The 17,081-nt window shown below is 42.5% G+C and overlaps 1 protein-coding gene across 1 annotated transcript; it reads left to right on the forward strand.

Annotated features, from left to right (window-relative positions):
• Window positions 1–2,005: 2,005 nt before the first annotated feature.
• On the forward strand, window positions 2,006–16,241 carry dnajb14 (DnaJ heat shock protein family (Hsp40) member B14). Its single transcript, XM_027017946.2, has 8 exons — window positions 2,006–2,165; window positions 4,863–5,037; window positions 13,438–13,583; window positions 13,695–13,883; window positions 14,680–14,765; window positions 15,097–15,206; window positions 15,292–15,464; window positions 16,075–16,241. Exons 1-8 carry the CDS (start codon window positions 2,033–2,035, stop codon window positions 16,197–16,199), a joined length of 1,137 nt encoding a protein of 378 aa, XP_026873747.2. The 5' UTR covers window positions 2,006–2,032; the 3' UTR covers window positions 16,200–16,241.
• The last annotated feature ends 840 nt before the right edge of the window (window positions 16,242–17,081 follow it).

Genomic DNA, 17,081 nt, shown 5'->3' on the forward strand with positions numbered 1-17,081 from the left:
TTATGTGTCAGTACTGTTTGTTAACTTACATGTAAATGTTTAAGTAGTGATACCAATCCTTGCTTACCTCTGTATGAATTACCTTAATAATTTGCTTTCTTAGTGAGAGGAACATCAAATATAAACACTATCTGGTGTCCTTCACTAAAGACAAAGAAGACACAGAAAAAGCCAAGACATTCATTGACAAGGCCAAGTGAGTCATTTTTCCTGTGTGAGGTATGGTGGTCTTGGAAATTAATACAGACATCTGAAACCTAAAGCAAGAAATATCAGCCCATTGTTCACTTCCTAAAGGTGTGTGGATTTATTGTAGTTTTATTGTAGATCTGAGGTAAGTGAAGTTGGTTGAATGCTGAGAATTCTTGACTGACCTTAGCAATTCTCACCTTGTGAATCCTTTGCAGTCATTTTATCTGCTAAATTAAAAAGGGCTGAAATTCACTCTCTTACTGAAAAGTCTATCTAGTGCACCAGTGTCAAAAATGTTGAGCTGGAAAAAGGCTAAATGTTTTTAAAATCACAATTCATTCTGTTTCTGTAATCATTTATCTTGACTTTCTGTGTAGTTAAACCTCTAAGCAGTTAATGTTCCACTGGCACCAGCAAACATATTTGGAAATGAAAACTGCTGTGGAATCCCAGCAAGATGGCAGCCGTGTTGCGTTTGCCAGCTGTGTTGAGTTTGCCATCTGCCACAGAGTGTCTGCTTAAGGTCCCATTATCCTGCATATGATTAACAGTCATACTATCCACACTATTAGAAGCACACAGCTCCATTCACGGTTCCACTTTTTTAGATACACCTGCAGTGGTTTATTGGTGTACAGCTCCACACTGAGGCCCATGTGTTGGCATGCACAGTTTGGCCATCCGCCCTCTACCTTGTTCATAACTGCTCTGTTTCACACCACAGGATTACCTCTGACTGGAGATTTTTCCAGGTTGTGGAAACTACATGGTAGTGTCAAGGTTGTAGGCATTACATTGGTACGAATGTATCAGACACGGCAGTGTTGCTTGAGAGTGAAACAAACCATTGGTAAAGTGTTTGGGGACGGATGACAAACTGTATAGTAACAGACATTTTAAATGCCGACAGACAGGTAAGGACTCAGACAGTCAACAGACAGGTACAGGCCTAGTCAACAAGACAATGTTGTGTGTCTCAGATATGACTGTGAATTATTCATATTACTCAAACAAGCACTGTGGTGATTATTCAAGGCTGCTTGTTTTCTAAGGAGAGAACATTTCCTTTTCATGTAGGACGTCCAGTTTTGTTTATTGTTTTCTCTCATTCTTGAATTATTGTGTGTTCGTTCTCTAAATCTGGCCAAATTCTAAATCTCCTAATCCTTTTGGCATAGATCTAGAGAATAAACTGTTTTGTAGTCCATTAATATCTGTTGTTTATAATAACGTACTGCCATTTTATACAGGACATAACAGTTGCTTGCTTTATGTCTTTTTGTAAAGAATAAAACAAATTCTGATGATTTGTTATGTAGAGGGAGATGACTCAACATCATATAAAACAGCAGATGCTTCTGCCTCGTTTAAGACAAGTAGTTTTAGGTAACACTAGTGTCACAGTGAGATTATATATATATATATATATATATATATATATATATATATATATATATATATATATATATACTGATAAAATTCCATTTACAATAACGTTATAAAATACTAACGACAAATAACGTGATCATAAAACCATAGTAATATCACCGTAGAGTTACCGTCTACATTCAGTTGCATCCAAGTCTTCGATTCGGCTTTATGATTTTCGACATAACGCTCATATTGAAGTACACCGAATAACAATAATATGCAGTCGGCATTTAATCCTTAACTCGGTACTATCTGAAAACACCTAATTTGTAAATATATTTTTCAACGTGGTTTGTCGATATTATATCTGCACGCATCGAAAGTGCAGACGCTAACGCACAAGTCACGCTCCGCATCGCCCAGCGTTTTGAAGAGTGTCAGCTGAGCCGGGCTGAGGAAGAGGGCAGCCATGGAAGGCAACAGAGACGAAGCCGAAAAATGCATCAACATCGCAACGAAAGCCCTCGAAGCGGGAGACAAGCAAAAAGCTATCAAATTCCTGAACAAAGCAGAAAAACTGTACCCAACCGAGAAAGCGAAAGGTAAGTAAACGCAACTCGCCAGTACTGACGTCTACTTTAGCAGCTAGCTAGGTGTGCTAGTCTGTTTGTGTCGCCTCAAATTAGCTCGTTGGCTAACGGATGTCGGTTTGACTGAAGATCTCTTTGCTCGGGTTTGATTGTCATTTCTCAACCGGTTCAGGATCCTGTGGTACTTTATTCACTTCAGCTCGAGTAGTAAATTAGCTGGCGCTGTGATGTCAACACACAACAGTAAACGGCCCTTTTGACGTTACGCTCCGGTCAGCCGCTGCCGTTATTTGTTGCGTATTGAACGCTGATCGTTTCTGCGTAATACGCGACGAACGCGTGCGTCACTTTCGAGCACGATGTGACGTAACGGATGCGATGACGTCACTAACGTGCCGACAGCGCGGAGCGTGGCGCTCGTTCCCCCGTCGGTGTCGCCCCGGTCACGTTGATGCGTGTTTCTCCAGGTTGACCCAAGGTCGGCCGCGCTACGGAGACCCCGTCGTCGTCTAGCTGCATAGGAGTCCTCCACATCAGATTTGAAGTTTGCTCGCTTTTGGTGATGCTGCCTTGGGTTTTTCTGATTATGTCTATGTGAACTTCACGTGCAGATTGTTGTTTTAGATTATGATAACAGATCATTTGTTCTTTTGTCTTCTTTGAATCTGAGAAGGAGAGGTCTATAAATAATGGTATTTAGATGTACAAGCGAGCATTTTACATTGCTTTCAAATCTTGATTATGACTGACTGTGAAGGCTGATTGATTTAGATCACACAGTTCACACAGAATCATCAGTTATCCCATGTAACTTCTCTGAGCATGCTATCAGGCCTTATGGTCTGAGGGCTCAGACTGCATGCTAGGCAGGGCTTACATTTTACATCCAAAGCGACTTACAATCATGGCTGAGTACAACTTTGAGTAATTTAGGCTTATGGGTGTTGCTCAGGGACTCAACAGTGGTAACTTGCCAGTGGTGGGGTTTAAACTGACAGCCTTCCAGTTACACGTCAAGTACCTTAACCACCCAACAGTGGTAACTTGGCAGTGGTGTGGTTTGAACTGACAGCCTTCCAGTTACACATCAAGTACCTTAACCACCCAACAGTGGTAACTTGGCAGTGGTGTGGTTTGAACTGACAACTTTCAAATTACAAGTCAAGTACTGTAACCACCGAGCTACCTGTGTACCTCCTGTGGTAAACATCAGACAGTTCTGTGCCTTCCAGAAGGGCATGGCCATATGCAGTGATTCAACTGGTTGAATACAGATGTCGTTGCTGTGAATGTAATGGCCACGGGAGTTTAGGAAGATGGTAGCTGGAGCACATGGGAAGAGATGAGGGAGATCTCAGCAGGATTGGCCACAATCCTTTAATGAAGTGCTTGACCTGAACCTAGCTGAAGAGGAGTAGTGCTTTAGTTAATCCAGGTTCTCAATGACTGAGACAGGCCGGATGGCTAATTTTCTCTTAATTGTCTGCTGTCACTGACCTGTTTAAAAAAGAAACAAAAATATAGATTGAATTCAGTTAGAAGTAATTGCAAATTGATTTGTTAATGAGATGATTTGACACATGGCCTGTTAAAGTCAGGACTGTTTGAATATGTTGATGTACAGACGTGCAAAATTGTATCCAGGAAATGTGTCTGATAGACAGGAGCTTCTTGTTTAAAGCTACAACCCATGTTTTGAAACTGTCTGCTCAACTGATGCTGATTTTAGAACCTTTCTGTAGAGGCTAAGGATTATGTTTACAACATTAATATACCTGTTGCACATTAATCATCATATGGTTCAACTTGGATTAGTTTGATAATGTGCAAGCAGCTTTTTAATCGTTAATGCACATTATTGACGGAGGATCATTGATACTTTCTGGCTGTCCGTAACTAAGTCCACCAAGGAGATATCATAATTCTGCTGGTTTGAGCACTCAATATGCAGAGATACAATATAGACAATATAGAGTTGCTAATTGCATCATCACAAGTAAAGATTCAGGTGCCAATCATTTATAAAGAGAATTGTTGTTTTTTTTTCCTTAGTTTTTTGCTGACCCACCTCATAGTTAGAAAAACTTTAAATCTTTATTTCTGATACAGTATGATTGACTTGAGCAGCTTTTCTCTGAAATTGGCCTTGTATCTAGGTAGCCTTCATTAACTCAAACAATAACTAACAATAACATAATTACAATTCCAATGGTTGCTAATTTACATTAAACATGCATAATATACAGACTATGCTTTCACAAAAATGGCTGTTTATTATTTTTTTTATATTGCTAATCTTAAGACAGACAAATGACTGAAAAAGCTGTAAAGTCTTAACTGTAAATCTGCCTTCACCAGGCATAGATTGAGTCTAGTCTTGCCTTAAAGTACAGTTTGTGCATTTACAAATCTGTTGATTGTTGAGCCTCGAGGTTTAGGGAATGATCGGAAATTCTGTGCTGTTTTGCTCTGAGTGTGTAAAAAAAGAAGCTGGCTGTATGTTTACCCAGTGGTAGTGTGAAGACATTATTACTTGATGAGGTATTTATTTCTTAAGCTTAAAAATGACTCATCTGCTCAGTGCACCATCTACTTTAAGAAAGCACGTTACAAAACTTTTCAAAAATGATTTTGCTGCTCTTTGGAGGGGTTTTTTATGTCTGTTTTAACGCAGGAATTGTTTTTGTTGTCTTGCTTCCCTTTTGACAGTATTGTTGGAGGCCTTGCTGAGGAATGGCAGCTCCACTGGTAATGGGGGTGCGTACTGCAGGAAGCCAGCAAACGGGACACAGGCTGCTCCCCCCCAGCCACAGAACCAGGAGGCGGGGTCTGGAGACTCCTCTTCCAAGGGCTTTACCAAGGAGCAAGTAGAGGGGGTGCAGAGGTGAGCCATGACTGGACTTGACCAGTACCTATGTCTACGTGTGGTTGTGTCTGGTAAACGTTACATCCCTCTCCTCTCCTCTAATCTTCTAATGAACTGTGTGGTCAGATGTTAAAAAGCTTCCAGGCAATAGTATCATATAGATGTGCTGCTTAAGTGAAAATTACCCTCCCATGTAAGTGAGGTGCTTTTCTTATAATCGCAACAAAATCCCATCATGATATGATGGGTTTTCAGTTCTGTTTTATTACTGGCCTACATTATGCATGTAAGGTATGGCCTTCATGGTCATAATGTTAGGACTGAAGCTTTTATTTGTGTTTTATATGTATAATTATTTATTGTTCTCTATACTTTTTTTCTTGATCATTTGGTGTATTAATTAGGAAGATCCATGATCTCAGTTTAAAGTACAAGCAAGTGCAAAGCGTATTCAACTTGTATGTTCAGTGCTTCAGTTCCATATTTAACTTTGTGGTAGACCAATACAGCAGAAGTACCCTATTGATCCAGTGGACTTTTTAGAACTCTGTGTCCTATGTGTCAGACATATGACTTCATGAGGGTTTAGGTTCAACACACCTGCTTCAGCATGTAACGGGTCTGGTCATTTTCTGATGAGCCTAATTGCGGGGTGGGGTTTAAATTAGAGAAACATGGAAGCCTGCTGATCAGTGATGTTCTAAGATTGCAGTTTAACACTCCTGATTTAGTTTCTGCTGAAACCATCTGGGCAGCTGAACATTAAGATCCTCCGTTGGCTCGCTGTTATTTTCCTGTCACCTAAGGCAAAGAGGAACACAGAGACAGCAGCCGTCTTTGTTTACAGTGAGTTTACACAGCATACCAACCAGTTGTTGGTGTTATCGCCGAGTAGTCCCAGTTCTGCCCCCAAGGCCAGGCTGTTTGGAGTTGAAACAGCTAGTCTGTCATATAGTACTTGGATGCGTTAATCCCGGCCCTGTACTTTCTCTTCTTGCCTTAAATTTAGTGCCTTTTCACCCTTTGATCCTTTGTGGTATCCTGTATGGCACTGCAATGGTTGCCCACTCTGATCCTGAGCATGATGTAGAGAGCTGAAGGGCTTAGCTTTCTAGTAATGTGGCACAGACATTCGCTGTTTCACTGTATTGCATCACACAGCCTCTCGAAACATGATGATTGGGGTGGGTGGGTGCGTGCGTGTATGCGTTGCTGAGAGTCCCTGTGGAAATCTGTTGTTACAGCTGATAGCTGCACCTCAGACCAGGAGAGGCTTTGCCTGCATTTGTCTGCCTCTGCCTGTTTCCTGCCGGACTGTGCTTTTGTTGCATCACCTCTTATTGCCATAAATCATAAACGCGTGGGTGTGTGACATATAAACACAGTCCTGGAGCCATTTTGACTGTGTGATTCTCTCTGGGCTTCAAAAATATTCCCTCTTTATGAGGACATGGCTTAAGAATAGAACAAAAAACTACATGTGGTACACCTTTGATGAGTGAATATTTCACACTGTGCTTTTCCCGAGCTGCAGCAGAGAGCTTTTCCCAGTTTGGCTGTTGGGGGTTGGGGGGTTAGACTTACTAAGGGCCCAAGATTTGCATGGATCCAGAGATTTTATACGGGCCTGTGAGTTGAACCGGACACTGCAGACCCTACAGCCTTTCACACACATCCAGCCGTCACCATGGGAACTCCCAGAGGGCTGTCAGAAAGTGCATGGGGAGAGAGAGGGAGGGAGAGATGGGGTGGTTAGTAGGGGAATACAGACAGAGAGACCAGGAGAAAGTGGTTGTCAAAAACAGACTGATAGAAGTATAGAGGAACATGATGTCAAATATTTTAGAACAATTCAAACATTTTGTTTAGCCAAACTGAGTTTTACATTTAAGAAGTACTAACATGTACTTTATATAGTTCTGCTCTATCCCGTTTTAGAAAATAAAACTTTTATAAACTATTATAGAAAAATAGTTGTTCTTTATAGCAACCAAAGGATTTTGGCTAGGTGGTCTACTATTGAAACTTGAAAAAAATGTAGATCTCTGTCACATATTTCTAAAACTTTTACTAAGAATTAAATCATTTGAGTATATCCAAAAAATATCCCCCGTCATGTTTTCCAACAAGCATTACTGATTGAGAAGCCACCAAAATGAGCTGTGGGTTTTTGTTTGTTTTGGGGTTTTTTTATGTTTGTTTGTTTTTTTTTGTGCAGTAAAGTGGGTGTGCCATTAGTGTCGGGCATCTCTATATGGATGGCTTCAGAAATGTTGTAAATTCTTAAAAGCAATGGTTCTGTTTAAAGGTTGTAGGCATTACAGAGTGAAGAGTGCTCGTTCATCTTAGCAACCTAAGAGTAATCTAGACTAGCTGTCTAGTCACTACAGAAAATGGTTATCATTGGTTATCTGTGGTTACCTGGCAAGCAGGTGGTGTTTCCCTTGCTATAAGACTCCATTTTGTGTGTGCATTTGTAAATGCTGTGCAAAGCCAACCGGAGGTTAGGGATGATTACGTAGACTGCCTCAGAAGCAGTGAAGAAGAGTTAACATGCAAATCACAGAACATACTGCAGGGTAAGAAAAGCAAGTCTCTGCGCAAGACATACCATTCACTAAAACTTTGCCTCTAAAAGTGGTAGTCTCTCTAGATATTGCTGAACAGTGAAATAAGATCTAAGACATTATCTAATTATAACAAACTGCACTGGAAGTGAAGGGCCGTAAACATTTCAGTAATTACTGGATCTCACAATCCAAATGCTTAAACTGAAATGGCTCAAGGGGTGATTAGAAGGTGGGTGAGGCCTGGCCTTACGTTATAGCTTTGTTGTTGTTGTTGTTTTTACATTCACAGTGAAAAACCCTTAGCTTCATCTAACCATCCAAGGACTCTTGGATCTGAGGCAGCAAATAAGCGTCTTTTCCTTGGCTGTGTCTGAAATGGTCTACTTGTTTACTCGTTCCCTACACCCTACATAGACACTTATATAGAAAACTACATGTGGGACTCTTGGATCCTACGGAGTGGGTAGGCGTCTTTTCCTTGTACTAATATTTGAGCTTCTTCTGCACCAGTAGGTATCAGTATTGTGGAATAGTGGAGGATACTACCTTCCTTAATGATCTTTGCATCAAGGAACAACAGTATGTAATTCATCAATCGGTGCAGTACAACTCTTAGCACATAAGACCTGATACTTCAGCAGCACCAAGAATCAGATCAGGAAAGGCCAGATCCCACACAGATATAAGAGGGATTAGGAGTTTGGATAAGTGATACATTTAGTAGCTGCATTGATAATGGCCTGCTCTGTTTGTGGTTCAAAGCCTGTATGGAATCTTGCAGACCAAGGGGGTGAAAGCCAAAGATCATTAATGTAAGATTATTTATAGGGATGTAAACCAAGCCTCTTTGTTCTGATCCTAAAACCCTAAGTGAATGTCAAAACCAGTTACTAATACTAGAAACTTTCAGTGGTAACGCCAACTCCAGATATATGGGACACAGAGAAACGGGTGCTTGCAAATGGAAAGAACTATAACACTAAAGTCAGAACATTGTATTCAGACACTCAACCGGTGCTTTCAGGTGTAAACATTTTCCCTTCCATCTGATTTTAAGATCCTGTGGAATTTCTGCCCTTGAACCAGGAATCTCCCTCCTCTGCTCACAGTTTCCTGAGATAGTAGCTGACTCAAGGAGACCCTGCTGTGCAATTCAGGGGCATAAGAGTCTAAGCAGGATGGCCAAACATCTGACTAAGAAGAGCACTGTGATCCAGATGTGCACACACGCGCGTGCGCACACACACACACATACATTGCTGAAGGGTCCTGTAGACTGTGTAAAATCTAGTCCTACTCTGAGCTGCATGACTGTAAATTGAGTATGAAGTCCAGTCGAGGTTGCTGTTTGTTCGGTGACCTCTGAGCTTTAGACAGTTTAGCAGAAATTACCTGACTTTCTTTAATTACCTGTCAAGTGTACATCAAGTACATGCCCCCACCCTCACAGAGCACAGCCTCAGAATAAGCACCGAGCAGCGTTTTATATACACACACACACACACACAGCCCTTTTCCACCCAGCGAGGAATGGGTTCCTTTCCGGTTCGCACTTCTGGGATCCTTGGTGCTATTCTGAGAGCCTGTCCTTGTTTTTATTGGAACCAAGTGTGCGTCATCAACAGAGTCCAAGGCACAGCACACAACTGAAGTAAACAGTAGTAACAAGGTGACGGAGAACATGGATTAATGAAATAATAACAGATAAAGAACAATGTTAATATAATGAGAATAACAATATAGATAATATTGAATATAATAATATAACTACATGTAGGCTATGTTTAATGTAATCAGCCTGTCTCCATTAAAAGCTGATGTGGTTGGAGATGCAGCGTCAGCTTCCCGCTTTGCTGTAAATGAATTTGGAGTCTAATTCATCTGGTTTGCTGGTCTGTTGGCATACTATAGAGCACAACATCATGTGTGGGCAAAAAACTCTTTCCTCTACAACTTGACATGCCCCCACAAGTGATCATAGTTCGCGCTGGAGAACCCACTCGTCCTTGGTTGCCAGTGGAAATGAATTTTTCGGGTTCTGGGACCTATTTATTTTGGTGTAAATGCGCAGAGCGGTTCAGAATTAGGTGCAAGAACCAGATCGGTTCCAGTTCCCCAGTTGGTGGAAAAGGGCTAACGGTCACTCTTTAAAGTTCTTTTCAAAACATATCTTGAATATCATCACCAAATGGAACATGGAGCATAATCTCACTACTTCTGGATTATTCTTAGTAACCTCTTAGTAAGAATTCTTAGTTTAAAAAAGACTGTAAAAACACAAGATAGAAATGTAGGCTTGTTATCTAAAACAGAGTCACAGAGACATTTTCCCCACTTTTTTTTTTTCCCAGTTTTCCCCACATTTTTTAGTTAAAGCTATCAAGATGTAGTAAAGTCTGTTTAACTGAAGTGTTCATCGTAAAAAAGAAAAAACTTGACTGTTTCCCTTAGGGGTCGCCACAGCGGCCCACGTCTCTCCATTTTGCCCTGAGCATCCGCTTGTCATCCCAACCACCTTCATGTTCTCACTACATCCACGAAGCTCCTCTTTGGTTTTCTTCTCCTCCTCCTGCCTGGCGGCTCCATCATCACCACCCTTCTCCTGATGCAACTCTCATCCCTCATCTGCACACGCCCAAACCACCTCAGACTCGCCTCCCTCACTTTGTCCCTAAAACGTCCTACCTGCTCTGTCTCTCTAGTAAACTGGTTCCTAATCTTGTCTGCCCTCGTCACTCCCAGTGAGAATCGCAGCATCGTTGCCCCTGCCACCTCCAGCTCCCTCAGTCCTGCAAGTCTACACCATCCACTCCTCCCTGCCTGCACTGTATTCTTCACCTCTTTCACATTCTCCATTGCTTTGTACACTCCACCCCAAGTATTCAAACTCATCCACGTGTCACCCACAAACATCATAGTCCGTGGAGATTCCTGTCTAACCTCATTCATCAGCCTGTCCATGACCACTGCAAACAAGAAAGTGCTGTATTGACCAAGCTTATGTTCCCAGGCTGTGACTGTATTTATGCTGTAGGCACAATAACTCTCAACCTCTATAAATATACACTTTATAAATACTGAAGTGTGTGTGTGTGTGTGTGTGTGTGTGTGTGTGTGTGTGTGTGTGTGTGTGTGTGTGAGAGAGAGAGAGAGAGAGAGAAATATTACAACAGTGCTTTTGTTATGTGTTGGTAGAAGTCACACATTATGTTTAGCTGCCCTCACTTCCTCCTTGCTAATCTGAGGCTCTCCCTTGTCCAATATCTCATCAGTATGTCATCTGACTTTCTCTCTCCTGTCATGTTCATCAGCTCTTCACAACACTCTTTCCACCTTTTCAGAACACTTTCCTCCTCTGTCAACACCTTCCCATCCGCATCCTTCTAACCTGCTGTATATCCTTCCCATTTCTGTTCCTCTGTCTGGCTGATCAGTACAAGTCCTTTTCACATTCCTCAGTGTCCAACTTCTCATACAGGTGGCCATACACCTTTTCCTCAGCCTTTGCCACTTCTCTTTGCTTTATGTCACATCTTGTACTCCTGTCTGCTCTCCTCATCTCTTTCGAGATCCCAGTAATTTTGTTTGCCAAACCTCTTCCTTCTTAAACTTTTCTGAACATCCTCATTCCACCACCAAGTCTCTTTCTTCCTTCCTCTGTCCAGATGAAACACCCAGTACCTTGCTAGCTGATTCCTTCACCACCACCCAGCGGCTGTTTCAGCTCTTCACTGAATTTCACACCACAATCTTCTCCCATGAATTTCCACCATTCGATCATGGGTTCCACCCTCGCTCTCTTCCTCCTCTTCGCCTCACAATACATGCTACAGCTTACCATCTGATGCTGTCTAACATCGCTCCTTTTCTACAGCCACCTTTCGGTCTCCAATCTCTTTCAGGCTACGTCTCCTGCAAAGGATATAGTCCGCCTGTTTGCACATTCCCCTGCTTTTGTCACGCTGTCTTCCTCCTTCTTAAAATGTGTTCACTTCAGCCTTTTCAATCCTTTTTGTGAAATCGACCACCATACCCTTCTTTACACCATATCTACCAGACACCTACTCATCACCTCTGTTTCCTTCACCAACATGTCCACTGAGGTCAGCTCCAAGCACAGCTCTCTTTTCTTTGGGTACCCTCTCCACCACTTCCTCTAACTCACTCCAAAAATCTTCTTTCTGCTCTATTTCACAACCCACCTGTGGGGTATACGCACCAATGACGTGCTTCACACTCATCACAGCATCAGACACTCTCTTCACCTTCACAACATTGTTCAGGTGCTCTTCTGTCCAGATTACCTCCTCCCCATTTCTCCTCCCATCTACACCACGGTAGGTCAGTTTAAACGTGCCTCCAGTGTTCCTTGCCTTACTTCCCTTCTACTTGGTCTCTTGAACCCATGTTATGTCAACCCTTTTCCTCCACCATGTCCGCTAGCTCTCTCCATTTACCAGTCATCGTGCCAGGTAACCACGTTCAGTGTTCCTACTCTCACTTCCACCTTACCCTTCTTCCTCTCCTTCTCTCTCGCCCTTCTGTAAGACATTCTTTACCCTTCTCCTCCTTAGCCCGACAGTAGCACAGTTTCCATCAATGCCCTATTGGCCAACAGTACTAGTGGCAGTTGTTGTTAACCCGGGCCTCAACTGGCCCGGTATGTTAATATGATCCACATATTTGATTTGGCACAGTTTTTACACTGGAAGCCCTTCCTGATGCAACCCTCCCTATTTACCTGGGCTTGGGGCCGGCACTAAGAGTGCACTGATCCTTACACTCCAAATGGCTAGGTTTAAAAGAAAAAAAGCAGAATAATCCCCTCAAAATTGCTTAAGTACTTTCCTCAGAGTGCTCGCTGCTGTGTCCGAGTCTAGAACTTGTGCCTTCTTTTGCAAAGAATCCTTCCTCATTAAGAGATTGCCGAACCATGCTGCATACACCTGCCTCTAGAAGGAGCGAGTGCTCTGCCTCTTCTGGGGTCACAGTCATGTTTAACCAATCACAGGTTACACAGCAGCCAAGGTGGTTGGTGCGTTTGCCCCCCGTTCTCATTGAGTAACAGTATTATGCCTAATAAACCTGAAAGCTTTAGCTCCTCTGAGCCCTCTGGTCAGGCAACATGTTGTGCTTATTGCACCATTCCCTAATGTCTCTGATATACTTTTAGCACTAACTTAGTCTTGAGAGAATTGAGTGTGCCTCAATCACTTAATGTATCAGTCACTTAGGTCTTACTAATCTCTTCCTTATTTCTTGCACTAAAAAAAAACTCACTCTGCAAAACATTGGTCTCCATATCAAGTTGTATTGTTTATTTTCTTGGTTCACTGCAAAAGCTTGTGCCGAAACTCAAATTCTACTTACCTTTTCTGTTTGCTGTCAAGTTTTGTTGACAGCTATGCATAGTAACAGTAGTTTGTGTAGATTAGGTCAATGATGGGCATAATGCCTTCAGCCTGTGTACTGCAAACATGTTTGTCCATCCCACAAATAAACTCCTTGTTTAACACCCACAGTGAAGCTTATGGCAATACTTCTTGAAAGTGACTGATGTGTTTAAAAAAAAAAAAAAAGAGAGAGAGAATTTGAGATTCATTCAATTAGCCCATATGACTCAATGAGTTTAAGAACTGCTGTTTTAAGGTTGGTGGTTTACAAAATAATAAACACAGCATGCTTAATGTGTTTAACAATAGATTATAGCATCAGCTCAGTGAAACCATCACCCTCTGCTGGATGGGTTAAAGAAGGACTATTGTCAGCCACCAGCTCTGCAGTGCTGCTTCTGTAGTTGGAGGTCAGTCCACTGCCCTGAGTTCCTGTCTCTCCTGTGTCTCTGCAGAATAAAGAGGTGTAAGGATTACTACGAGGTGCTGGGCGTCGGTAAGGACGCTAACGAAGAGGAGCTAAAGAAAGCCTACCGGAAGTTGGCACTCAAGTTCCATCCAGACAAAAACCATGCACCTGGAGCCACAGAGGCTTTCAAAAGTAACACATTCCTATTTGTTGTTTGTTTTATTTGTTTTGATGTTGCTTCCTTCCCTCCACTAACCATGCCGTCTAATCCGGCACACGCGTGACTTTGTCTCCTACCTACAGAGATTGGCAACGCGTACGCAGTGCTGAGTAACCCAGACAAGCGGCGGCAGTATGACCTCACCGGAGGGGAGGAGCCAAGCAGCCCAGGACACGGTGGCCATGGGGGGTTTGAGTTCCACCGGGGTTTCGAAGCTGACATCACCCCAGAGGACCTGTTCAACATGTTCTTCGGAGGGGGCTTTCCCTCATGTAAGTCAGGGCAAGATTCTGGTTTTACACGTAAAGTTGTGTCCCCCATCCCAAGGCCTATGAGGCACTGAATGAATTTCATAAATTCTTTGCTGTAGCTAGTTATGTAATGTACATAGTGTAATTTGAGCGTGTAAGTGATTTGGCCATGTCCAGAAGAGTTTGCTTCTGGACTAGCCTGTAGTGGCCTTGTGCTTATGTGACGAGTGTGGCACGGACCACGCATCATGATGCCTTGCTTTGCCTCATCACTTGCAGGGAAAGAAACTATTTAAAGAACCAGAACTGGTGCCTGGGACACTGGTTGTCCAATTAACACTGTGTTTCTTGGTTCTAAAGCGACCTTCCCTCTCATACAGTCTTGGTCAGAAAAGAAATTGGCTTTTCTGTTTCATATTGTTGTTTCATATTGCATTCAGATGCTTAATGTTTAACATGTCTAGTGAAGTGACTTAAGACAGTTTTACCCACATACAAAGATTCTCGAATTCCAATCCTGGAGCGGCACAGATTTTCCTGTATGGTTGTTTTGGGGTTTTTTGGGGGTTTTTTAAAAACTTGTTCTGACTCTGTTCCTCTCATGAAAGAATTGGTGATTTAGCTGTTGAGTAGAATCTCGTTTGTTAGAAGAGGTAAAATGTTAAGAGGTCTTCTGCTGTGGCTCTTCAGGACTGCTGGAAACTAAGAACTCTGTCATTCCAAAGATGAATGTTAAAAGTCTAAACTTCTCACTTTCATTTTCTCTCTCTCTCTCTCTCTCTCTCTCTCTCTCTTTCTCTTTCTCTCCCTCCCTCAGCAAGCACACATACATTCACTAATGGGAGGGATCGATACACTCAGCATTCGGACCATGCCAGACGGGAGCGGGAGGAGAGGGGAGATGTACGTTGCTCTTCCTCACTCCTTTGCAAGACGTGTACTAACCAGTCAGTAAAACTCACTACATTGACTGCTAGGTTCCTGCCTGCAGTGATGATGATGATGGTGACTGGTCTTTTAACAGCTATAAACCTGATGAATCAGACATTTAAAATTATTTTCTTGATTTCCTGGTTTTTGTGGCTTTGTCTAATTCACTATAACTGCATTATATTATGCATTATGTCTTCTACGCTATAATGGAATATGACACGTTTAAATATTTCCAGCAAGGTGATGATGAGGATGCTGCATGACTTCTCTCCATTCGTCTGTCTTGCACTCTTGTTCTCAGGGAGGCTTTTCCATGTTTATTCAACTAATGCCGATAGTGGTTCTGATCCTGGTGTCCGTCCTCAGCCAGCTGATGGTGTCCACTCCTCCCTACAGCCTGTACTCCAGACCGTAAGTGCCATTCCTCAGCTGAGCGCAATTCCCTATCCCGTATACACTATGACTCCCATATACGTGTGTGGTTTTTGCCATGCAGGTCGACGGGCCAGACAGTGAAGAGGCAGACCGAGAACCTTCGTGTGGACTACTTCGTCACTAGAGACTTCAAATCAGAGTACAAGGGCTCGGCGCTGCAGAAGATCGAGAAGAGTGTTGAGGAGGATTACGTGAACAACGTTCGCAACAACTGCTGGAAAGAGCGACAGACGAGTACGTTCCCCTGCTCTCCATATTGTCTTCACCATCACTCATGCTTTTATATTCAGCCCAACTTCAGACTGCGGTGGCTTTTGCACGTTTTCTGTGTGGACTTTGCTTTGATTAGGCACGAGTCATTTGACAGTGCAAATAAGTTTGTAGTAGTAAATTTGGCAGAAGTTGTACGATGATGTACTTGCATCCTGTGGGGAAAACACATTGCACATAATTTTTGCTGCCATAGTTTAGGTTGAACAATTTGCACAACAGACTTCCAACCAAAAACAGTGCCTCCCACACCACACTAAAATGTTTGTCCCCACCAGCAGTGTGAAGTGTGACTTTTAATTTGAAGCCACAGTGCTGTGAAAAAGGAGTTGGAGAACCCTAAGGTTAACCGAGTGGTGCTCTCTGGCAGCTGCATACAGTAGTCTGTCTGTTTGGAATACAGTCGCCGCAAGGAACAGAGTGAATGCTATTTATTTGTTTTTCTTCTGAGAATCAAGTGCATAGGATGCGTTGGATTCATGGTGACATGAGGCCACTGTGGGGCCTCTGTGCTGTGCTGGCTGAGCTCCGAACTGGCTGACACGACGCTGTGTTATCTGTCTCTCTCCCTCAGAAACAGACCTGCTGTATGCTGCGAAGGTGTACAGGGATGAACGGCTGCGTAAGAAGGCCGAGCTCATGACCATGGACAACTGCAAAGAGCTGGACAGATTAAATGAGCTCTTCCGTGGTGGATAAGCCCGCCACACCACAGACTCTCTTAAAAAACAAACAAACAAACAAACAAATAAATATATATATATATATATATATATATATATATATATATATATATATATATATATATATATATATATATATATATGAAAGAATGTATATGTAATATGTAAATGTTTTTATAAAGAAAGAAAAGCATAACTTAGGAGAAAAAAAAATACTTCAAAAAACCCCAGAATTTAACATTTAATGTACTGTGAGTTCTTTTATTTTTGAAATGCAGCCACGCCCCCACCACCACCACCCTCCTTGGAATATACACGTTGCTGCAAGGCCAGAAGGCTAACTTTCCAATGCTGTTTTCTATCCTTGCACACATGGATACTACAATAAAGAAGGAAGATGTTGAACAGTGAACAGGTGTTGGGGGAAGGACTGTTCTTGGCTGCACACTGCATAATTGAGTCCCAAATCTTCCACCTGTGTCCTGCTGCTTTTCTCTTCATGCAAGACTTTCCAAAGACCTCTGAAGTTCACCGTGGAGAAGCACCCATCTCCCAGAATCCTTAATCGCTCTAGTAACTTGGAGAATCTGCAGTTAGCTGCTTCTCTGTGACACACCTATGCTCCATGACCATGAACTGTACAGAGAGGACACAGGTGGCAGTCAGACACAATTTTCCAGAAGGCTTCAGGGTCACGGGTCAGGACAGTGCTGGGTGGATCACCGGACCATTTTGAGTCATGTCGTCGTACGTTTTAATTCTGAATGCTTGAAGTTATTTAAGTCTCTAGGGAATCAAGATATTTCTTCATTGCTTGACTAATCATTTGAATAAAGTTTAAATTATTACTGAAGGTTTGTCAGTTCTGCTTGAGTGCAGTTGCCCCTTGTTTCCTGTC

The sequence above is a fragment of the Electrophorus electricus genome, chromosome 11, assembly GCF_013358815.1.
Source record: "Electrophorus electricus isolate fEleEle1 chromosome 11, fEleEle1.pri, whole genome shotgun sequence".
In the NCBI taxonomy this organism is placed as follows: domain Eukaryota; kingdom Metazoa; phylum Chordata; class Actinopteri; order Gymnotiformes; family Gymnotidae; genus Electrophorus; species Electrophorus electricus.